The 25,533-nt window shown below is 46.2% G+C and overlaps 1 protein-coding gene across 1 annotated transcript in view; it reads left to right on the plus strand.

The window, feature by feature from the left end:
* The first annotated feature begins 4,830 nt into the window (after window positions 1–4,830).
* The window catches only part of LOC147716857 (uncharacterized), a 159,707-nt gene continuing 139,004 nt past the window's right edge, over window positions 4,831–25,533 (plus strand). Inside the window, exon 1 of the mRNA XM_086923768.1 lies at window positions 4,831–4,969. Within this exon, the coding sequence (XP_086779894.1) occupies window positions 4,958–4,969 (12 nt within the window). The 5' untranslated portion in view covers window positions 4,831–4,957. The remainder of the gene's footprint in view (window positions 4,970–25,533) is intronic.

The raw sequence follows: 25,533 nt of genomic DNA on the forward strand, positions 1-25,533 counted from the left end.
AAAGCTGACACTACTTCATTAGAAACAAAATCAGCAAAATATAGTTTCTCCCTATCTTCCCATGTCTCAAGCTCTTTCAATAGATCGGCAAGGGGAACAGTATCCTTGTTCACCCGATAAGCAATCTTACGGAGATCAGCCATACGCTCGGTCGATAACATAGACCTCGTATCCACTTTCTGTCCGGACGGTCTAGAATCTTGATCTCCTCCTCTCGGGGCAGACGGACCAACGTACGGGGGTGGAGAACGATCTAATAACGAAAAATCATCATCCGATTTATTAAGGACAGGATAAAGAGGCTGTCGAACAGGATACTGGCCAGATATTTGCAACTGACGTTCTTTCTCCTGCTTCTCTTCTAATTCCTTTGCTTCACGCTTTTTCGCCTCATGCGCTTTCTCACGCTCACTCTTTCGTCGCTCTTTCTCAATCAGCGCTTGCTCACGCTTCTCACGCTCTCGCACCTCTTTCACCCACATTCGTATACATTCAAACATATCTTGTCTCACTCGTCGTTTAAATATACACTGCTCCACATACTCAATTTTCTTCAAATCAAACGATCCATACAGAGGCCATCGCAACTCAGGATCTTTCTTGGTGTATTTCCGCCACAATGTGCTGTACATTATGGGGGAAAGACAAAATTTGATGCACATATCCCTATTCGGCGTCCCTTCTGGGGGAGCCAGCTGTGATTCTTTAAGTACCAACCGATCATTTCCAAAACAACAGCACCACTTACGGAGTGCTCTAAAAACAGGCATGTCTAAAAAAAGAATGCAGAATATGAAGTATTATAATTAAATGGCACTTAAAACGTTGTGCCGCTCAAATTCACAGATCAGGAGAAATATCTCCACATTGCCCACCTATATGGGTTTCAACACATATATAAGTTTACAAAACAACCAATATGACTAGTCACCTCAAACAAACAAACAATTTAGTCGGGGCAAGTGTATAAAACTGCCTTGCCAAGCAAGACTATCAAAGGCTCGGAGCAAGTATCGTACAACGATTCTTACCAATCAAGAGCGTCCAGATTCCAACTGCCAAGTTCCAAATTCGCCCAAACGGCCACTATGTGGCAAACCGACAGAAGAGGTCTCAGTCGATGACCGGCGCCACCCAGATGGTCAGATCGGAAGGGAAGGAAGAATACCTCGGGATGCCAGGACTAAAGGCGCCGCTGGCAGTGATCACGTCCCCGGCAAGGTTCCAATCCTTCGTCACGATCAATGCTTCGAGCATCCGAGTCGCCGATGAGCCCCACGTGACGGGCGCCAATTGTTGAATACAGGCCTCAGCAAGGCCTGCGAGTGCGAAAGGGTTCGCCCTTCTGTATACAAAGTCCTCAGACTACGTAAGAAATTGGCACGGAAACTGGAAATACAAAAACATCGTTTAATAAACCTTTAAAGGTGGTACCACAGCCCACACAACACTCTACAGTATTGTACAAGGTAGCACACAGAACTCGAACATGCGGTCCCCTTTTACAGAAAGAAGGGGCTCATAAGTGGGTGGTTACAGCTCAAAACATGATTTACAACCATATATGGACATTTCTTGGACATGATCGATACATGGGTGGAGTTAACGGTTCTTGAAGCCCACCAAATGCACATTCCAATCAACTCTAAGCAGAAACAGATGTTACTCTTACTGGGCATGCGCTAGACGCACAAGGAGTTATTTATAGTCTGTTGCTAGGCAGATTTCAGGGGTGACAACCAGCGAGGTAGGACTCGCCTCGTGGTCAGCACATGGCAATATGTAGCATATAAGATGGACGCCAGAAAACAAAATGGAGTCCGGCCGTATGAGAAGTACGAGCGGGAAAACTAAAACAAAGACACAATAGCATGTCTTCAGCGAATGCTTAATATAATCGCTGTTTTATTTACAACAAAGCGACTAATTCCCCCCTTGGTTTAGGGGGCACCACTACCCGCTTGGGTCTCCCTGATGGCCCGGCCTGAGCCTCAAGCCTCTCGCCCATTTTAGCCACAGTCTTCCCCAACTGGTCTACTTTTCCTAATCTCCTGTCCATCGCTGACATTCTGCGCATCATGGTCTGAAACATGAGCTCCATTCGGGAACCCTTTGCACCCCGCCTACTCGACATTCCTTCACAGTGGATCACACCCTACACTGCACAACACGTTATTTATGAGCACTATGTGCCTTGTACCTGCACCAAAGTTGGAGGCACACAGGCTGGCCGAATGCACCTAGCAACTGTGACCGCAACACACCAGCTAGCCTGGGTGCTTGGGCGAGCGCACTCTAGCCCGGCGGCCCGCCGGAAGCAGTGAAATGCAGGCCTGCCCGTGTCCTCAGGTCCCAACGTCCACCTTGTATTCCCCGGCAGCTCCGTCCGCAGCGTACGCCAAATGATTACCTACGATGAGAGCAAAGTTAACGAAAATCTTGGCTCAAAAGATAGTGACCCCTTGTAACAGTAGGCAACCTCCACCCTACGTTCAGGACAATCTAAAATGGATCTTCTCTGAGTGGGCCCTGGAAGTATACTCGAGGCTGACCCAACAGAACTGCTTAACAATTATTTCAGTTGCAATATTAAAATGAACTCCTTGTGGCAGACTTGACTACAAAGAAAGAATTGTCACAATTTCAGTTGCACACAGCGTTTAACTGCTTTTAAAGCGAGACAGTCCCCTTGTCCTTGGTAAACTAAAGCTTAGATTCACCCCACAATTACCATAATCACTGATGCACAATTATCTATTATAGCCAGCACAGTCCCTTTTAACAAAATGGTGCTATTCAGTGTGGTCTCCCATCTAGGCCTTGCCCAGGTCAACCCAGCTTAGCCCACAATCAGGTCTACCCGGGGGTGCCAACGCTATTTACTCCCCGTTTGGCCAGTGATCGTCCGCGCTTTAACAAGGCACCTATTTCCCCGAGTTTCATTCACACGGATTCCGCCCCCAGTGTTGCCAAGCCCCGGGTACAGCTCTCCGGGCGGGAGGCACAGAAGAAACAGCCCCGCTCACGCCCAGCGTATGCCGACACAACTACCTTAAATCGCTTGCGCCCCGTTCACGTGTTGTGCTTCCTGCAATGCTCTGAGCTCCCCTGCGCCGCGTTCGTCCTCGCGGTCACGAGTCCCGGGCTCCTCTGCCTTGCTGCTTCAAACGAGTCCTCCTGCCACCAGTTCGCTCAAACGCCGACACGAAGAAGCCTGCCAAAAAGAAAAACTAAATTATTTAGCCCTCGGCAGAGGGGCAAGGAGCAAACCTGGGGAGCGCGGGTGCAAGAGGGCACCTCCCGCGCTCCCCAGGCCTTTTAAACCTACCAGGCCCCCCCCCTTGACCTGGAAGCACTACACCGCTTCCGGGTCAACGGCGGGGGCCAGCACCAATCAGCGATGGGGCGCCCCTGGTCGCGCCATCGAGCCGCGACCGCTATGGGGTGTGGGCACGCCCCATCTCCGAGGATAAAGGGGAGGGGGGAGCCGGGCCCCGCCATACGTTCGTGGGGGCGGAGCAGCCCCCCTTCCCTCTCACATGTTTTAAAACGTTCAGCAGCTTTAAAATTATGGGCAAATGTTGACCAGGAAACAATCATTTATGGACAATTGCCACTCAAATCGTAATCACAAATCCCTGTAAATAGGTGTCACTGTCAGGTGATCCTTCTAAGCCTTCTTCGTATCAACCCTTGGCTCAAGACCTCTCCTGTCACTTGTAAACCATAGAACTTGATTTATTCAAGTTTCTCTGGTGACTGCGACAGTCCAACTGGGCGCCGTGCATTTAAGGGACCATTTTCAGTCTTCACAGGAAGTGGTGATGGTGTAAATATGTGTTATTCTAGCTTTGTAACGGTCGCACTTAAGACCTTTGCCCTAGTCATCTCAGCCTTGTAAAAGGAAACCACTTGGTAGCATACACGGAATAAAGGGGTTTTGTCATGAGTTTACCCGTTTTATGCAACTAATGATGCCATTTAATCTTAAAATTCCATCTACAACATAACAAATAACATGGAAAATAAAATCCCCAGATCTTCATTCGTAAAGTGCCCGCCTAGCTATTCCCAAATGTGTCCTGCATACCCGTCAAATCACCCACATTTCGTGGGTGTCTCCCCTATTTTTCTCATATTTACCCTCTTGACAATAGAAAATGCATCTCTTGATTTTAACACTGTCACCCCCATTTGAAGCTGTTCATCATCCTCTGAAAATTGTTCATTCTGCATTCGCCCTTTTGTGAATACCCTCTTAAACATCTGATTTCGCCCTGTTAGGCGCGTCAACGGACTGACAGATGTGGACGTGCATTCAACAGCGTGTATACAACAGCCTGACAGTGACAGATGTCACGTGAGCGTGTATTCAGTGGCTTTTAGCGAGTCCTGATTCACCAGGTTTCAGCACAATGTAGATTAGTCCAAAACTTGAGGAAGCAAAACTAAAAGTTCCGACAGTGTTAACTGTGCTTGCTGTAAAATACGGACCAAGTCCTCTTGTAATTCTGCCATGAAATTCACACTTATATCTGCAGACCTGTAAAATGTCCCGACTTCTACTACGGCGAGTTGGCGAAACATAGATGCCTCACTTATTTTCTATCGTCTGTGATACCAGTAGCACGCCGTTTGCATAGATATTATTCTAGAGTTAGGAAGTAATGTTTCATTTCCTCTCCTCTGTCCTTTGAAGCAGTGTAAGCAGCGCATTTTCGCACGAGCCATTAGTTGTCAGCACTTCCGTGTCGTGCATCGGAGAAAGAAGCTGTGTGTCCGTGAGGCGATTTCGTATTTCCGTTTCCCCAGCCGCCTCGCTGGTAGCGTCCCGGCAAGGCTAGGAGAAAGAAGCTGTATGCCTGCCTTACGCTCTTCACGGTGTACATCTTTCTGCCCGCAGACCGGACTTCAAGTTTATTAATATCAACCTCTGCAGAGAAGACATCTCAGCAACATGTATGAGGAGGTAGGGCGCTAAGTGGGGCTGGGTATGTATCGTAAGGGCGAGGGGGAGAGTATGTCTGGCAACAACCAGGCACAGTGTGCACGAGATCGCCGGGCCCCTCTAGTGCCCATCATCTGCGCTCCGAAGGAGAGCGGTCTGCATCTGAATGCAGCGGGCCATCAGGAGATGGTCTCCCTAGAAGCTCGTCTCATGTTTGATGTTGTTGAATGGTTTTTGTTAATGCGCCTCGACACAACCTTAGTGCATCGTTAACTAATCAATTGCGTCTGAAAGGCAAGAGGTGAAAAACCGGATAACGTAGTTTAAACAAGCATTGGCAAGGTCACGAGGTTTGGTGTTGGCCGCCAGCCTTTTGACGTTGGCACTTCTTGTTGTTTTATTTGGTTATGGTCTTTGTAAAACGTTATTGCTTAGGCGTTGCCGGGACCTCCTAAATCTAATAAAAATCATTTAGCTACGGAAAAATATATTTTTCGTCCCAAAAAGGCACACATTCTCATAGACGCCCCTGTCATTGGAGGGAACTACTTGGTGTGTCGATATGCTCCTTGTGAAAGAAGGGAACATGTTTTAACTCGCAGTGAAATTGTAGTTCCACAAAAAGTGCTTGTCCGCCACACTACTGTGATCATTTTGTTTATTCAGCTGTCGGTTACCTTCTGGTGAGATTTTTTTTGATTCTGACACAGAGGGTGTTCCTGTAGTCAGCTTGCTTGTGACCAGGGCATTTGTGACAGTTTTCTGGGTGCTGATTTGGTGACATTTGAACATCTTCCTCAGTATCTTCATAGTATGGAAACATGAGGCAGTGATGGCATTGACCTGGCCGGTCATGTCGAGATTTCCTTCCCTAATGATGATCCTGCGGTTCTTGGAGTGGGTGGTGGGGCTGGGTGTCGGTCCTAGCTTTATTGGCCAGCAGGTGGAGTTCCACGGTGATGTCCTCTTCCTGAAGATCACTATTTCAGTCTTGTCGATGTTCAGTTTTAGACAGTTGATTTTCATCTAGTGGGCAATTTAAGTCATGCAGGCATTCAACTTGATCTGGGTACTGGGCACCTTGTTTTTGAGGAATATAATGAGGTGCTTGTCTTCGGTGCAGGAGAGCACATTGATATCCTACAAGCAGATGATGCTGGTGAGAGGGATCATGTATGTGTGGAAGAGGGTCTGGCTCAGTGAGGATCGTCGTGGAACAGAAGAGATTTTGTTGATTCCGGCACAGAGGTTGTTTCTGTAGTTAGCTTGCTTGTGACCAGTGCGTTTGTGACAGTTTTCTGGGAACAGAAGAGTAAGTACATTTTATTGTTTGTAGTTAATTAAAACCTTTACAATTTTGTTGCATAAAAACACATGGTTTAGCATAAAATTTACAAACTGACGGATAGTTAAAAAGAAAAGTTTCTGTGATGTCTGTGTAAGTAATATTATTATGAGTGAGATTACAATGTCTCTGTTCATTGCACTTCACGCTTCGATTTTGTGCCTTTATCTCTCCTTTTTCTCAGTGTTCAGGATTAACTGCGATGCCTTTTGACAAAATCTGGCGGCCCTGCAAGCTATCTGCAGTTGATAGCTGTTCAGTGCTAACATGACGGCCGGGCGGCATGATCTGATTTGAAAATGACGAAATATGTGGAGTAGGTAATTGCTTCTCAAGCTCGTTAAAGAAGGACAAATACACAATATATGCATCAGTGATTCTTCCATTTGGCCACATAGTCTACAGGCAGAAGTCGGCCAAGTTTGTTTCCATGCGGGTGTCTGGTCTTTTAAAATGAAGGATTCCAGCCGTAATCTTAGTAGTGTTTTTTGGGTGGCTGGGGTTATATGGTTGACTAAGTAAGGTTGCAGCTCCATTTTCTCATAAGTGGCCAGCACCATCCAACCATGTTTTTTCTTTGCTAATGCGGCTTTATCTATTATCCATGATCTTTGCTTTGCATCCCCGTTGGCTGTTTTTTGGAAAGCCGCAAAAGTTTGGTTGGTGTTCCATGCCTTTTCCATTTTGAGGTTTAACAGTGCATCCTCCAAAATTGTTTTCCAGGCGTTTTTCGCCTTTGTCTGGTTGTTCATCTCAATCCAACAGAGACCCATGAGCGTGTCTAACTTGATGCTGATTTAATAGACAAATTCCAAGTGAACCTGCGATTGGGTACGAACCTCGGGATCTGAAAGATGTATTTGAACAGCTCTGATTGTTGTGTATTCAAGAAATTGGCGTCTTCTCCCCTATACAATTCCGACCCGTATGTTAAGGATGGTAAAAACTTTGCCGCGATTACCTTCAACAGGTGTGAATTGGATGGGCATTTCAGTTTCGTTTTTAATAAATTTAGGGCGAACCGTAGTTTGTTTGCCTGAGCTTTTCTATATGATTGATGATCTTTCAGGGTCCACCCGGCATCGACTACTACTCCCAGGAGAGGGTCTGCTCTATTGTGTTGCCTGCGATGTGCCATTTAAAAGATTTCCCCCCTCTCCGTGAGGCGAAACAGACGATCTTTGTTTTTTTGTAGTTGATTTGTAAACCTTGTGCACCAATGTACTCATGGAGCTTCGTAATGGAACGTTGTAGTCCCAACGGGGTCTGACTGCAAAGTACGATGTCATCTGCGTACTGTATGCTCCTAATTTTGTGGTGGGCAAGCTTCGGTGGATCACTTTGTATCTCCGAGATGCACTTGTCCAGGTCCGCGTGAAGATGTTAAAAAGAGTTGGTGCCAGTACACTGCCCTGCTTGAGGCCTACTTACGTGGGGATTTTTTCTGTTGTTCTATCGCCATTGCCTAGTTTTATTCTAACCCAGGTAGATGAATATAGGTTTATGATGACCCGCAACAGCTTTGATGGTATTCCCCAATTGGCCATCTTTTGCCATAGTGCCTCCTTGCGGAACTGTGTCGAACGCCGCTTTGAGATATAGGAAGCACGTGTACAGCTTGGTTGACTTTTCCCTTGCTTTATCCACCAAGAGGTTTAAAGCCAGCAGGTTGCATGATGTATTGGTTCCCGGCATGAAGCCCGTCTGCGTAATCGGCAGAATCTTATTTGCACTGACCCAGTCTTCCAGGGCCCTCAGGAGGTTTGAGGCATAGATTTTGGCCTCGACGTCTATAAGCGCAATAAGGCGGTAATTAACGGGATCGGACCTTGTGCCTGCCTTGAAGATTGGATGTAAAATGCTGCCTCTCCATGACTGGGCAATACTCTCAGTCTGGAATGCATTGTTGTACAGTGGGGTAAGCTATTCTGCCCAAAAGGCTTGATCTTGTTTAAACAGTCCATTCGGTAGACCGTTTGGGCCTGGAGCACCTTTGGACCTCAAGTTTTTTAGTACCATAACTACTTGGGATGGTGTTATCCAGTTTTCATCGAATTGTGGATCTACTTCTTGGTTTTTATTTTGATGAAGGGTCTGCTGGTCTTGCCTTCGTGCTGGAGTGTTGTTGCTTTGTGATTGCTCTAAGTGCTGGATCCAATCTTTCTCAAGTATGTTTGCGTTTAAAACCTGGGCCGCTCCGTTTACAACTTTGTTGATTTCTGCCCAGAATTTCCTGTTGTTATTTGATTTGCTAGAAGCTAATAGTGATTGCCAGATATCTGTTTGGTGTTTTGATTTTTCCAACCAAACGCCTTTTTTTATATTTTTGCCTTAGTTTGTAGATTTGTCTGGCAGTGTCTTCTCCCTTTGTCTTGGCTATTGCTTGTAGCTCTCTGATTTCTTGATTTAGGATCCTTTTCTTGCTCACTAAGGAGCCCAGAGACGCTTGAGGTGCTTTGCTTGATTTCCTTTTGTGACTGAAGGTTTGATAACCAAATCTCTCAGTTAGTCTTAGTCAGTCTTTCCCAATTTTCCTGGTGAGTGGATGTATCTTCTCCGGTCGCTTCTATGTGGACACTTTTCACGAACGTCATTATCTCTTTGGTGTTGTTTCCGTTCCATACTAGTCTCTTAAGGTTATAGAGGCTTGGAGATTCGGTCAGGGCTTTGCATGCTGGGCCCTTTTGTGTTGGACACTGAATTCGAAAGCTTGCAGACTATGATCACTCTCCAATTTGTGGATTATTTTATAAGTGACGATGGTTTGTAGGACCTCTAGATCCACAATGGTATAGTCGAGCACTGATTTGACCAGTTTGGCTATTCTACTTGAGGATGCTGGTTGATCTTGTGAAAAACAGCCGTTCAAAGCGATCATTCCGACCTCAGCAAACATTAGAGCACACTGTTGACCGGTCTTATCCTTTTTCCGATGATTTGTTATAATTCTCGAGATAGGTTGGCCATTCCATTTATTTTGATTCATGGTTTGGGCATGGTTCTTTTGAAGCAAGAACATATTCAGGTCACCTGACATGACTAGCCCCGCCTGCGGGTAGATGGATTGCATTGATTTAATAAGGGCTTTTAAGGTCAGGATTTTCTCCGCTTTATTCTTGGAGCATGGATGTAAATACATATTACAGATAATCTTTGACAAAGAGTCTTGAGCCCTCTGCGGTCCTTTGCCGGAGTCTTGCATCAACTCTATTTTGATACACTGGATCCATTGTTGTCCTGTATCGATGGTAACGTAGGTCCAAGGGATGCCAGTGTTCAGGTAGATCGATAGACATCCGGCTGCCCTTCCCAAAAGGCCTCTTTTGTTGGTGTGTAGTTGGATTTCCTTGAAACCATCTATATGCTGGGAAGGCGTTGACCAGGTTTCTTGGAGTAGAATGATGTCGAATTGTTTTAGGAATGACATTAATTCTACATCATTGATTTTACCCCCCAGACCATTGATATTCCACGAGCAGGCTTTCAGAGTCGGTTTTCATGCTTCCACCATCCTTGCATCCGGTGTATTTTGCGTTGGGGGTAGAATTTTCCGACATTCTTTGAATCCCCCTGACTGGCCTTGATGGATGATTCGTAAATTGGCCCATCCCCCCTTAACGGTGTCCATGCCACCAATGGCCCCCCGGAGAATTCCACCTACTGATTTAGATCTGTCTTCCGCCAACATGGATAATGGGCCTGGGTATCTTTCTGGTGGCACGGGTCTGATTTCGATACCCCACTTGGCGAACTCTTTTCTGTGTCGCCAAACCTCTATGGCTATTTCGGGGTCCTTCCACGTTGCCACTGTCATTTCTCTCCCGTTTGTATTAGGAAATATTTTAAATTCAATACTTTCTATGTGGTTTGAGATTCACGTGTTTTAACGTCTCAAACAGATTGGAGAGTTTTAATATGGCCCTCCGGTTTAGAATGCCATGTTGCCCCCTTGAATTGTAGTGCGGTATTATATCATGCGTTGTAGATCCGGCTGGATAGGCTGCATCTAGCATCTCTTCCTGATTTGTGAGCCAGATTTGAGTGTTTGCTTTTGATAGTCTGGCCGAACTGCCTTGGTTTAGGACATTCAACTGAATTACAGGCTCGATATCAAGAACCGCCTGCTGTGGTCTTGGGTCCACTGGGGCTTGTGAGATGGATCTCTGTTGTTTCTCCATTGCAGGGGGAGTTTCTTTTGGAGCCGTCACCATTTTCGGAATGTAATGTGAGATGTTTTTCTGTTCTACGTGTGGCTTCTGCGCAGGAGGGCCGACCGCCAGTTGCCTGGTTGTTTGGGCTTGTATTAAATTTGGGACACTTTGGTTCTTCATGTTGACTATTGGTTTAACTTCCAGGGGCGGGAACATAGTTTGGGATATATGCCCGCGGTCCACTTGTTCTACCTGGTCCGCCGTTGGCGACTCTTTACGATTCGGACCTTGCGATGTTGTTCCTATGGTTGTGTTTGAATTAACGATTCTTATAGGGTCTTTTTTCCCCTGGTGCTTGTTTTGTCTAGCTTTCCTCAGTCTCTTGCGTTCACGCTTTGTCAGTGGGATGATTTGTTTTTGTGGCCCGTTGGATATTATCCCTGGATCTTTGCTCCCCAAGTTTTCCGGCTCGTCCATGCCTCTGTTGAATTGATTCCCGTTTGTTTGGGATGCCTCTAAGTTGGCTGGATCCAGAATGCCTTTGCGGTGGTATGTTGTGACATCAGTGATTTCTGTCTGGGCGATCGAGGGATGATGTATTGTGTGGTAAATAAAATTACCTATACTTAATTTCTATGCGGTAAAGTTCAATAAGAATAACTCAGTCAAAAATGAGGCAGAGTTCGTGGCATCTGAGTTTATAAGGGTTTTATTCCTTAAAAAGGAATTGGTTCGAACCAGGTATCATGTTCCATCACCACAAGGGTTCAGGAAGGGAATGGACATGGACATGTACAATGCTTTATTAATAGAATATCATATATATAGTCAATGCATATAGTGGTGATGAATGCAGAAGGCGTAACAGTTGAGAGAAACGAGATAAGAACACACATGCGTAACAGAAGTCGTGCACGAGGGCGTACACGGAGGTGTGTGCTAGAAACGTCATAGAGAAGTGTCACAGGTGGGTGGATCCATAGAAGAATCCTGCAGAGTCAGCAGAAATATGTGGCAGAGATGCGCGCGCAGCAGCATGACGTGTGAGTGACGTGGAACTGGAGTGTGAAGGGGACTTGACATTTGCGCTATACGGGGAGACAGCAGTCTGGCGTGTCAGAACAACCTAATCCCAAATCATATCTGGTATCTTGTGTTTGAGGAACTGTATTATCTAGAAGGAAAGGTCTCTCGGGCAGAGGCTATTCTATACTGACTGCTAGTGCGTGCGTATGCGACTACGTGTAAAGCAAGGGGGCCATGGGCCTACCATGGTAACGGGAGCTATGAATTACTTGCATGGAGACAGAAAGGCCGGGCCCTTTGCTCTGCAGCTGGGAAGGATGTTTACCTAAACTACCAGACAGGAATGTATTTTCGAGGAGCGGAGCAGATAACTTGAAGGCAAAATACAGTTTTGGCAGGCAAGCAGGCCGAGCCAGGCACCGCTAGCCGCGCAGGGAGTAAGACAAAGGTCAGGGATACAGATGCAGGTCCGGGCTGCAGCTTCCAGAGGCGGAAGGCAGAAAAAGCTCGATGGCAGAAATCAGGGCCTAACTCGCCAGAGCCAGGAAAACGTGAAAAGTGCACCATGTAAAGACGGTGGCAAGGCATACTTAGGAACTGAATATTCGACCCATTCATGGTGGATCTGAAAGAGGACATGTTAACGTTGGACGCAAATGTATTTGCGTCTTCATAGCTGGAAGTGGAGGGAACATACATGTACTTGAAGCACGTACATGGAGCCGTTGGGGTCTACGTTAGGGGACACAATTGACCATAAAAATTCATATTCCCTCATTCCCTCCTTGTCCCCTACGGACCCTTCATGATATATCAATCCTCATTAATCTATCAATCTGTTCATGTAACATCATTTGCTCTTCTTTCTTCTGACGGTGTTTTGAACGTGGACTTGAATGAGGAATACATGATGTGGCGCACAAGCCGCAAATCGCTGGCCCACATTGCAGACATAGACAACAACTGAATACTATGAGAAGGGCTATTCCTAGGAAGGATAGGACTTTCCATCCCCAGGCTGATAAGAGCTCCAGAACCAACCGGACCAAGTCCAGTTGCCTGGATTCTGGTGTATCTGACTTGCAATCTTGTGAAGACGGGTTATGGCTCTATACACTGATGGCGCGTTTTCTGGAATGAAAACACAGCAGCTCGATCCGATGACTCTACAAGCTCCGCCCCTATCGGCCAGGATGACGTCAAGAACAAGACGATTTTGAAGAACGACAAGTCTCATAGCAGACTGTTCCTCTGTTAAGTTGCCTAGGGCGGAAGTAGTTTCATTCACTACTGCTTCAAGGGTTCTGGTTAATTTACGTATCAATTTACTATTGAAGACAGCACCTAAGTAGGGAAAGAAACCTTTATCAAAGTCTGTGTATTGCTCCCATGCCGTTTCAGTGTAGTCGACAATCGGGAGATCTGTCTGTGGTCTATTGTGTACTAGATGGGAGTCCCTATGATAATCAGGAGGGGCTAGGAAAACAGGTGGCAGAAGGAAGGCAATGTAACAAGTAACATCCCAATCTAGAGGTAAACGTATATATGCGGTATGACCACAAATGAAATAGGAATGACGGGAAGCCTTGAATGTAGACTTGCCTTTATCACTGAATTCGATCACAGTAGTACATGTACTATGACCTAGGTGTACTGAACCATTCTTTCTGACACATAATTCACCTTTTACTGGTAATACTGACATAGCGGGCAAGACTGGTTCGGCTTCGGACTGGACATTCAGAATCATGAGGTTGAGTGTAAAATTACCTAATCCATATACTTCATTTTCTAGATCAGTCCCTGTCCTTTGGGGAAGACTCTCCTTGTCAGGGAAACATACTTTATGCAAAACTGTGTTCAGGTTTCCCCATACCCAGTTGCCCTGGTAAACTACGGAATCAGAATTTAAGGAATTAATCAAACTAAACCATGCACCACAGGAACCATTGTGTGTGAACGGGTACGGAAAGAGGGGCAGAACTCCCTTGTACTTCTGATAGGGAGGGAGTCGGCCACATATCCAACAATTAGTAGCATTGCTGGTCTGATGGGAATGATGTAACATACTAATGAATGTATTGTTGCGCAGCGCAAGTCTGTAAGACAACTCATGCGAGGGTAGTTCACTGAAAGTGTGCTCGACAGTGTCATTTGAAGAAGAATGTGCACGTTTGAAAATAGGAAAATATACATGAAGCAGTATACTTGCAGCAATAATCATAAGACTCAGAAAAAACATAATCAATAGTGTCACAATACAGTGACTACGGAGTGATTTACAATATTCACGTTTCTTGAGCTGTTTCTGTCTATCTCTCTCTCTATTGGGGTCTAGTGGATACTTGTCAGAAACTTGTCTAACCGATTCACCTAGGGGAGGACTTAAACAATTAAACTGTCTGACTTGCTAGACCTCAACTTTAATTTATACTCCTGAGAAGAAGTTTTCTCTACCAGGGGGAGTTTTGAGTCAGTCGATGGAGGAGGGCAGTGCTGGGAGTCTAAGTCTGGCGGCAGTCCATGGCATTTTTTAACATGACTCGAGTGAAGCCAGCCCTTACGGCCCTCCACTTTGATCGCAGTCCTTGTAGTCAATAGTACTAGCTTCGGCGCCTGCCAACGGGGCTCCAGCGGACTCCTCCTGTCGAAGTTCCTCACGAACACCAGGTCCCCCGCGACAATCTCGTGTGGCTTCACCTCGGTGTTGTCGGGAAAGGCTGCAGCAACCTGTGAACGACATGATTGTAGTGCAGACATCAAGGAGGCAAGGTAATCTGTCAGCATGTTACAGTCAACATCAGTGATTTTACGAGGCAGAGGCGTCCCCCACATATTCGGTGGCCTACCAAAGACCACCTCGTACGGGGATAGCCCTGTTCTAGAGTGTGCTACCATCCTCATATAAAAGAGTGCAACTGGTAAAGCTACTATCCAGTCAACGCCTTTCTCTCTACAGATCTTGGCAAGACGAATTTTCAGAGTCTGATTATGACGTTCCACGAGACCTGCTGCCTCGGGATGTCGGACACAGTGGAATTTCCATTGGTAGCCTAGCAGGAGTGATACCTGCTTCATAAGCTCGGATGAGAATGGCTGACCGTTATCTGAGTATACGATACGGGGCAAACCATACCTGGGGAAGAATTCACAAACCATCTGCTTGGCAGTGGTCGGAGCAGTGTAATCTGGGACTGGATATGCTTCTGTCCAACGGGAGAGTGCACATACAACTACGAGGACATATTTGAATCCTCGACAGCGTTCCATCTGGATATAATCCATCTGGAGGACTTCAAAAGGGTGATCGGGAGGATGAAATCCACCTTGCTCTACGGGAATGCTTTTACCTGGGTTGAACTGACAACAGATCATGCAAGTACGCACTTTCTGTTTGGCTGCTGCTCGTAAATGTTTGTTGAACCAAAGATTTTGAATACTGTCTAACATGGCTTTTTCTCCTAAATGTGCTGGACTGTGTACTGTATTAATGATAACTTGAACCATAGAGTCGGGGAGAAACCATGTAGATTTTCCCTTCGTCATCCATCCCTGTTCTGTCTGGATCCCTCCTAGTTCAGTCCATTTCTTGATTTCGTCTGGTGTAGCATGTGTCTGTATGTCAATTACATCTAGGGCGGGATCCTTAACTGTCATGCAATGTGTCGTTGTCTGGACTATTGTCTTTGTCAGGTCAGTTGTATGAGTCTGAGTCTGAGCTGTATGCTTGGCTGTTCGGTCTGCCAGGTCGTTACCCTGGGAAATGATATCTGTGACTTTCGTATGTGCCTTGCACTTCATAATGGATATGGCTGTAGGCAAATGTATTGCGTCTAACAGAGCTTGAATGAGGGGACCGTGCTGGATCTTGGCACCGTGAGAAGTCAAAAAACCTCTTTCCCGCCAGAGTACTCCGAAGTCGTGTACGACTCCGAATGCATAACGTGAATCTGTGTATATGTTAACTCTCTTGTTCTTTGCTCGAATACAGGCTTGTGTCAGAGCGATGAGCTCTGCTGCTTGAGCTGACAGGGTGTCAATACAATTCGTTTCTATGACTTCAGTTTCTGTCGTGACTGCATATGCGGCCACTAACTCTCCTGTACTTGTTCTCATGCATGAACCATCCACATAAAGTGTCAGGTCTGGATCTGGTAATGCGGTGTCTGTCAAGTCTTGTCTGGGTTTCGTCGTGATGGTAATGACTTCAATACAATCATGTGCCAATGGGTCTGTCTCACTTAATGGCAGAAGTGTAGCAGGGTTCAATGTATTGCAACGTCTGATTTCTATGTGTGGCTGAAACAATGTCAATTCATAACCTGTCAGTCGTGCTATAGTCAAGTGTTGAGTCTGTGTTCGGTTTAAAAGAACCTCCACGGAATGTGGAACTTGTACTGTCAATTGATGTCCTAACACTATGGAATCACTTTGTCTGATTGCTAGAGCTGTCGCTGCTACTGATTTCAAGCACGCAGGCAGAGCCTGGGCTACTGGGTCCAATGTACTAGAAAAATAGGCACACGGTTTGTGCGAACCTGCTTGATCCTGAGTGAGTACTGACAATGCAGTACCTTCGCGTTCTGTGACAAAAAGTGTAAAAGGCTTACTGTAACAAGGTGTCGCTAAAACTGGTGCTTGACATAAGGCTTTCTTCAAGTCGTCAAAAGCTTGTGTATGTTCCTGAGTCCATGGGAGGACAGTCGATGTCGCTGCCTCCTGTGTTGTCAACTGTATGAGTGGCTTGGCTAGAAATGCATACTGAGGAATCCATTGTCTACAGTAAGAAGTGAGGCCTATAAAAGCCCGTACCTCCTTTTGTGTCTTGGGTTGTGACATGTTTACAATTAACTGGATGCGGTCAGGTGTTAGCTGTCTCCCCCCTTTGGACAGCAAGTGCCCAAGGTAAACCACTTGCTGAACACAGAATTGCAGCTTCGAAGGAGACACCTTGTGTCCCTTGTCAGCCAAGAAATGCAAAACCGTCAGTGATGCTTGTTCACATTCAGGTTCACTTCGGGCGGTGATCAATAGATCATCGACATACTGAAGTAGGGCAGTGTTATCAGGCATGTGAATACTGTCAAGTTGTCTTTTCAGTGCTTGGCTATAGATGCTGGGGCTTTCTGTGAATCCTTGAGGTGCGCGTGCAAATTTGAAGCTTCGGCCATTTAAACAGAATCCGAAGAGATATTGGCTCTCCGGATCAATGGGGACACTAAAGAAGGCGTTCTTCAGATCAATTACAGTAAAGAACGTTGCCTCGGAATCAATAGCTGTCAATAGTGAGGAGATATCTGGAGCCACAGGGTACTGTGGTACAATGCATTTATTCAATTCGCGTAAATCGATCACTAATCGATAAACTGGAGGTGCATTTGGATCAGTGCTTTTAAGAATTGGAATGATAGGGGAATTACATAGATTTGAGTCGGTTTCTACAACCACTCCTTGTGCAATGAGCTCGTCAATGATTTTCAGCAAAGCCACTACAGCATCTGGGGGTAACTTGTATTTTCGGATTCGTGGTAATACCACTCCTGGCTTGAGTGTGACTCGATATGGTGTAATGTGCATACAACCTACATCAGTGGGGCCTTGCGCCCATAAATGTGCAGGAACGTTCTGTAATCTGGGATCAATATCTCTCAACACATAGTGACCCTTAAAGTCACGCAAAAACAGTCTTACTCCTTCCGGAGAACAGCAAATCACAGCTCCTAGAGCTTTCAGTGTCTTGATACCTAACAAGTTTTCTGGACATGATTTCGTTAATAACAAATCTGTAGTGCGAGACAACGGACCAACTAAAAGAGGTACTGGTTTCGATACTTCATTTACAATAGGCTTGCCTGAAAATCCAAGGGAAACATTCTGGGAGCCTGAGAGGGGTGCCCCTGGAACCTCTTCGTGACTTATTGTTGTTCTGCTTGCCCCTGTGTCAATCAAAAACGTTCTATCTTTACCTAATACTTGACTATGAACGTAGGGACCCTCTTGATCTACAGGAACCTCAATAAGAGGCAAGCCAACTTCCCTCTCTAGGCTATTTCATGTGTATCGCTGATAATCGGGATAATCAGTTTGGGCATACTGGTACATCTGCTGAGTTGCATGTTGTGTTGCGGCAATCGGTTGTGGCTGTGGTACCGCTACGGTCTGTACTGTCTGTTGTGGAGCCTGCATAGGCTGGGTATTCTGTGGTACTTGTTGTTGGACCTGGTCTTGTCTAGGTTGACGCGGTCTCTCTTTAGTTTTACCTGTAGCTATATTGTTTTTCAAAACTGCACATTCGTTTATGTAGTGACCTGGCTGTTTACAATAGTTGCACGTCCCTTTAACAGGAGCTGCTGAATTATTGGACTGTGTCATGCCCTTTTTCTGACCCTCAGCTGGAACTGACTGGGCTACTAACATTTTCATTTTCGTGTCTTTCATACGTCTTTGTTCGTGATCATGTTCTTCTCTAATTCTGTTCTGGTGGTACTGTAACATTTGTAACATTTGGGAAGGCGTGTTTGCTTGCCAGGTGCTCTCGACTTTCAGTACTCGATTCTTAACTTGGGGCAGGGAATTTTCGACTAACTTGGATACAAAAAGGTGTGGATATGACTCGCTACTTGCTTTCAGGCCACTATTAATAATAAAACATTTCTCAAATCGGGAATAAAAATCACTAGTGTCTTCATCGGGTTTCTGTTTACAGGCTGAGATTGCATCCCAGTCCTCCTTTTTAGTTGCTAATAAACGTGGCAATACTTGTACTAACAATCCTGGTAATGCTTTAGTTTTGTCCCCAAGCCCTAGGCCTGGGGTTCGAGTATTTTCTTTGTTCTCTAATGCAGCCCAATCAATCTTTTGCTCTCCCACCTCCCATTCTTTTTCTTTGAGTTTCTCGTAAATACCGGCAGGCAATAACACTTTCAATATTTTCATGATGTCGGGATAGGTATAATCTCCCATGAGTAACATGTCTTTTATTTCACGGTGGAAACCTGCAGGGTATTTATCGTGACTGGGCACTAATTTCTTCATTTCCAATAATTCCATTTTAGTTATGGGCGTGTACACAAACACACGTCTAAAGGTATTATCAGCATTTCTGACTGGATGCACTTCTCGCAAGGGATTCTGTCTGTCTATGTAAAACATTTTTCTTTCTGGGGGTGGAGCTGAAACAAACTGTGGATTCAGAAAAGCACTATATCTGTGTCGATGTTCTAGAATTACCTTAATTAAATCGGTACCCAGGCCTCTCCATTTATTCATGAGTAACTCTATTAGTACATCAGGTAAGGGACCTGGATCAGAATGTTGGCTCTTATACAATATAAGGAGGTGCTGTATCATGTACATACCAGCTAGTCGCTGTTCGTCTGGGGAAAGATTCAAAAAGGTTTGCGCTAATGCGTCATCACTATATTTATCAGAATTGTCAGCCCATTGTACTGCTGACCTGGCTAATTCTTGTTCATCCATGGAATCGAGTACATGGTACCCCATTCGTTCTTGAAGTATTTTATCGGTAGCCTGAAATAGATGTTCAGGAGTCTTCGGGTTTGACATAGCGGAGTGAAAAAGTCTCTTGCTTTCTGGGCGTATCGGTTTATTAAAGGATCTACCCTTTCCTACATATGCTATCGTTCCTCTATCTTCTGGCTCTTCCTCCCCAGAGGATTTATTCGTGTCTGATTCTGCTTCCCTTTCAGCGTTCTCTTTTGCATGAAATACTGTTATTTCTTTACGGATTTTCCTGTACATGGCCTCTATACATGCCTTTCTATCATGTTTTCCCTCTGAAATATTCTGATCCCACGTAGTTAGTACCTCCATCTCTTCTTTATTTACACCAGGCCGGTCTCGTTCTCTTATGAAACAGTTTATGAGGAATCTTAATAGTACACTTTGAAGGTCTACTTTCTGATGTGCCATAGCCTCGTGAATACATTCCTGACCCTCCCCTGTCTGAACAAAATGATATATCCTGTCTAGGTAATCTTGCATTCCTGGAAATAAAACCAAAAAGTTTGCAGCACGTCTTATGCGTATTGAGGCTAATATCATGCAACCGTCTTTGCCTGGTACTGGGTCATATCTACAGTCTGTAAGAAGCTCTTTAAGCTTTTCCATTGTGGCTGGTTTCGGAGTACGTTCCATTGCTAGTTCTCTAATAGTTATTCGGTGTGTTGGTGGCGGGGTATGGTAACCCCCTGATGCACCTCCTGAGGCGGAGGCTTGAGCATGATCTGTCTGTAGGGTCGTGTCAGGCCCGAAAGGATTAAGCGGATTAATAGGGTTAATGGGGGGTGCAGGAAGTGGTGGAGGAGTGGTCTGTCGTTGGGGAAGGTTATTAGTGGGTGGTATAGGTGCAGGTGGAACATTGGTATATGCGGGTGCTACATCGTCTAAATAGGAAGAAAGGAAAATCTCTGCTGCGGTCTTGTGACGCAATTTAGTCGGAACCAATGGAGGGGGCTGATCTTTCGGTACTTCCGGGGTCGCCTTGGGCAGGCCCTCGGCCAGGACTGGATACAATCCTGTCATAATAGCATTACTACGTCTATCGTGTTGTTCTATTCTAACTCGTTCTCCTTCTTCTAGTAGTTCTTTTTCTTTGGCTTTTTCGGAATCCTCTTTACTTTTCTCTGCTTTTCTGAGTGCTTTCTCTGTCCGTCTGTGTGATTCTTTACGCCATAATTCAATGGCATCTTTCTGCGACTGTCTGGCTTTCTTTTTCCATAAGGCTTCTTCTACTCTCAAGATGCACTCGGCATCCCATGTCCCAGTAACGGGCCATCTCTGATTCTCTGCTAAATCTTTGGTGTAGTCCACCCACAAGTCGAGATATAATACGGCATCTAAGCCGTGCTTGTGGTACATAAAATATCCGGGAGTGTCCCTGGGTGGGATGCGAACAGCTTCCTCGAGTATTCCTTTCCTAGTTCCCATCTGTTTCAGTTTAGAAAACAGCGGCATTTTGAGCCGTGTTACTTGATACTTGATACTTACTCGGATTTGGACACCACTAATACAATAAACACAGTAATGAAAATCAAACAATCACTCATACCACAACATTTAAAACACATTGAAACATTTCGGATAACGAACAATAACTTAATAGCTGAATACTTGATCTTGATATACTGCTAAACAGTACAGATACACTGCTAAACAGTGCAGACCGGATCTGTGTACCCAAACCCGTCTTGACCGGACACAAATTAATGCACCCGTCTAGATGCGTCCACAGCAACGGTACTCACCGGGAAGCACGGAACGGAAGGCCTCGGAAACTCGACACTGGACTGGACCGGACTGGACTCGACTCGACTCGTGACGCAGGTACTTCGGAACTTCGGAACTGGTGGGCCTCTGAACACCTCGGACCTTGCTCTCTCGGCTGGGCTCTGGTCGGGATCCTCCGCACTCCTCACCGCCTCGTCTGGGTGTCGATCGCAGCCTCAGTCACCTCCGTTGGCCTGAGGGAGATACAGGAAATCCTGCGGGTACGCGTAGTTGTCCGTCACGGCTGTGGCAGGGGACCAGGCCTGCAACGCACCGCCGGCGCGTAAGGTTCAGGAGGGGTCCCTGTTCGGGCGCCAATTATGTGGTAAATAAAATTACCTATACTTAATTTCTATGCGGTAAAATTCAATAAGAATAACTCAGTCAAAAATGAGAGGCAGAGTCCGTGGCATCTGAGTTTATAAGGGTTTTATTCCTTAAAAAGGAATTGGTTCGAACCAGGTATCATGTTCCATCACCACAAGGGTTCAGGAAGGGAATGGACATGGACATGTACAATGCTTTATTAACAGAATATCATATATAGAGTCAATGCATGTAGTGGTGATGAATGCAGAAGGCGTAACAGTTGAGAGAAACGAGATAAGAACACACATGCGTAACAGAAGGCGTGCACGAGGGCGTACACGGAGGTGTGTGCTAGAAACGTCATAGAGAAGTGTCACAGGTGGGTGGATCCATAGAAGAATCCTGCAGAGTCAGCAGAAATATGTGGCAGAGATGCACGCGCAGCAGCATGACGTGTGAGTGACGTGGAACTGGAGGGTGAAGGGGACTTGACATTTGCGCTATACGGGGAGACAGCAGTCTGGCGTGTCGGAACAACCTAATCCCAAATCATATCTGGTATCTTGTGTTTGAGGAACTGTATTATCTAGAAGGAAAGGTCTCTCGGGCAGAGGCTATTCTATACTGACTGCTAGTGCGTGCATATGCGACTACGTGTCTACGTGTAAAGCAAGGGGGCCATGGGCCTACCATGGTAACGGGAGCTATGAATTACTTGCATGGAGACGGAAAGGCCGGGCCCTTTGCTCTGCAGCTGGGAAGGATGTTTACCTAAACTAGGACAGGAATGTATTTTCGAGGAGCGGAGCAGATAACTTGAAGGCAAAATACAGTTTTGGCAGGCAAGCAGGCCGAGCCAGGCACCGCTAGCCGCGCAGGGAGTAAGACAAAGGTCAGGGATACAGATGCAGGTCCGGGCTGCAGCTTCCAGAGGCGGAAGGCAGAAAAAGCTCGATAGCAGAAATCCGGGCCTAACTCGCCAGAGCCAGGAAAACGTGAAAAGTGCACCATGTAAAGACGGTGGCAAGGCATACTTAGGAACTGAATATTCGACCCATTCATGGTGGATCTGAAAGAGGACATGTTAACGTTGGACGCAAATGTATTTGCGTCTTCATAGCTGGAAGTGGAGGGAACATACATGTACTTGAAGCACGTACATGGAGCCGTTGGGGTCTACGTTAGGGGACACAATTGACCATAAAAATTCATATTACCTCAATTGGACTGCCAGCTGTTTGGTCCGCCCTTGTGTCCTCACTATATGATGTGGCGCTACTGGTTGAGCTTGGCGAGTTTTCGGGAGGGATTCTTATACCGGGAATTTCAGAGGAATTATGGGCATCATTTGGTTTATTTTGTACCTCTGCCTAAATGTCACTTAGAATGGCCGGTAACACTTTGAGCTGATTCATTGTTTCGAAGCACTGACATTCATGGTACGTTGTATACAGATCTTTCTGTACCCGTTCGATGAAAGAGTTTAGCTCGAGGATCTTTTTGTCTATTCCCATTACATGTGAAGCTAAGATTTGCAGAATGTCTATCTGTGACTTCCAACTTTTCAGAGTGTTGGAGTAGTGCTGAAGAGATGGTTTCCATGATGTTTATGAACGGTGGCCACAATGGTGCGTGAACTGGTAAACTATTTTCTGCTGGGTATCTCTGTTCTCGAGGACTGCTCCGAGCTTTGTCCCTTAATTTGTACCTTGCTGAACCTGGAGCTCGTGGATCTCGTGAGTCTGGTAGATGTTGCGGGTCTTCACCAGGAACCGTTTCTGGGATGAGTGTTTGGTTAGCCATTCTGTTCCTTGCTCAAGGGACTTTGGCGAAGTTGGCGAGGTTGTTATGCTTGGTGAGGAAATGTTAAAGTGGAGAGGGAATAGCCCGGACGGGCGATTTGATGTTTTTCTGTTGGTCGTTTGGCTGGTTATTGTAAAAAAAGCGTCGGAGGAGTTGAATACCTCCTGCGAGTCTGGACATGCGGTGAATTTTGGAGTGGTGTTGTACTTTTTTTGTGCCACTGTGTCTGGCAAGCCACCCTTTGACTGTGTTTGGCTGTTGGTTATTTTCCTTTCATCTATGGGTTTATCCTTGTTATCATTTTCTGTAAAGACCTTATCCAGAAGGTCCTTATTATCCATTCTCAGAGCTAATCGAGTGTCGGCCCCTTGATCATAGTCTGCCAGGCCAAAGTATGGACCTTGATTTAAGGAGCGCCGCGACTCTGGTACAATTTGTACATCAGGCGTTTCCATTGTGCCCTCAGTGCGCTCGTCACTTGGCGCAATGTCAGAGTTGATCTCGCCAACTTCCTCCCTTGTATTTATTTGGGCATTCACCGTGTGTTGATTCGTCATTTTTTTTAATGTTTTCGGAGATTTTCCAAGGGATGGTGTCTAATCTCTTGAGGGTTGTTGCTCTTAGTATTATTATGGAGCTGCAGGGCTTTGGTTAGTGAAGTCACCGACTGAGACATTCTTTTAATGCTAATAACGGTCTTTAAATTCTGTTCCTGCAATGCTGGTGTAGCGGATGATGTGGCTAAGATTAAAAAGTCTGTGATCTTGGCATTTCTAAGGCCTGCGGTCTTCAGTGGCTTTTTGGAGGTGAAGACGCTGTCAGTGGTGTCTGGCGCCTCTGGAATATCCTCTGGTGTATCCTCATCGGAGGAGTGAGTGAGATCTTCACTCATTTTCCTGTGAAGTGGTTGTTTTCTTATGCTTGCTTTTGCTTTGGGGACAGTTCTAAGTCTCCCTGATCTCATGGTGAGGATGGGATGTAGATATTTGAGGAACCTGCCCCCTGCTCCTTTTCCGCCTCACAGACGCCCTGTCTGGTGGTCTTGGCCGTGACCGTGGCAATGGGGACTCGGCTGGAGTCCAAAAACCGCTCTTCTAGAGTTTCAAACCCACCCCTTCACCTCCGCCGCCGCACTTTGCTCTCTTACTCCTACTTCTGGGGATTCTTGAGGTTTCTTTTTGAAGTGCTGGATGATTTTAGAGGAGTATTAGCACCAGAGCTAAAAGAGCCAAAGAGCCAGAATGACGGGGCCAGCTGCATTGGGAGGTCGCACCAACCTGTACTGCCTGTTTCGGTCCCGCAATGGCTCCCCTCCCTGGGCCCGGCTCTAGTTTCATGTTCCTCTGCTCCTCCTCCGCTTCTCTGCTTCTCAGATTCTTCTGCTTGTCTTCTCTGCCAGACCCGGACCGCGGCCCCAAAGCTCCGCCGCACACGAAAGCATGGCAGAACGCACAAAAGCTGCGGCTGCCATTAGACGGGTCTCTCTTCTCTGGGAGCCGTTCGTCACTCAAGAGCCTCACGGGCTGTGGGCAGCGGGTATAAACAGGATAATTGCGGCGGGGACTTCGCCTTGGCTAGCTGTGATTTTTTTTTTCCAATCCCTTGTTCGGGCTCGGGCTCCCCGCGGCTTCCTTGTCTCTCCCGCGGACACCGCGGATGCCGCTACCACTTTGATCCTCTGAACCTGCTCTCGCTGGTTTTTGCTCTCTGGCGCCACCGGAACACTCGGCAACAATCGAAGAGGTTGGGTGCATCCGAGGTGTACAGTGCCAATCTGACTTATTGGGTCCTTCCAGTCAAGAAGGAGCAGATCCATCAAAGAGCATGTCCATGGATTCTGATGTCTTGTAGTTGTTGGATGAGAATGAATTGGGAGTCTTTGCCAAATACTCCAGAGAGGTCTAGGAGGATGAGGGCCACAGTTTCTCCTCCATCCAAGGTGCCATCCGTGGCAGCGATGAGGGCAGTTTCTGTGATGTGTTGAGAAGCTGGTGGTCGTTGAGATATTGGGCGAGGTGGATCTGTAGATCATTTTCTCTAAGACCTTAGCTGGGATTGGTAGCAGGGAGATTGGTCTGTAGTAGGCAGGTGTTGAAGGGTCCCCAGAGGGTTTCTTCAGCAATGGTAGGACAGTTGCATGTTCACAAGCAACTCGGAAGGTCATTAAAGAGGTGGAGGTATTCAGAATGGGTGTGAGCATGGCGCTGATGGTTGTAGTTCTCTGGAGTAGGTGTGATGGGGCCGGGGGCCCCTGAGTGGATGGACTTCATAGTGATGGTGGTTTCTTCTGGTGTGATGACAGGCCATGTGGTTAGCATAGGATCTTTGGATAAGATCAGGAGGTGCTTAGCGAGGTCTGTTGGGTTTTGTTGCGGGCTGAATTTGCTGTAAATAGCTGTGATTCTGTTGCAGAAGTATTCACATATTTCTGGGTCTGCTGATTGGATTTTTGTCATTTTAGTTTCATTTCATTTATTAAAATGTATCATCATTTTCTAAATTGGTTTGGGATTTAATTTAATGTTTCCAAGCATTGCCGTGCCTACCTCTCTCCCGCAGAGGAGCTGCAGTTTGCCAACTCTTCGCAATCCGGTCTCCAGCACCACTTAACAGTCTGCTTGCTGTTCGGCTGTCCAGAGAGCCTTAAATCTGCAGCTTTCACT

This window comes from Lissotriton vulgaris, chromosome 5 (genome assembly GCF_964263255.1).
Source record: "Lissotriton vulgaris chromosome 5, aLisVul1.2, whole genome shotgun sequence".
Classification (NCBI taxonomy): Eukaryota; Metazoa; Chordata; class Amphibia; order Caudata; family Salamandridae; genus Lissotriton; species Lissotriton vulgaris.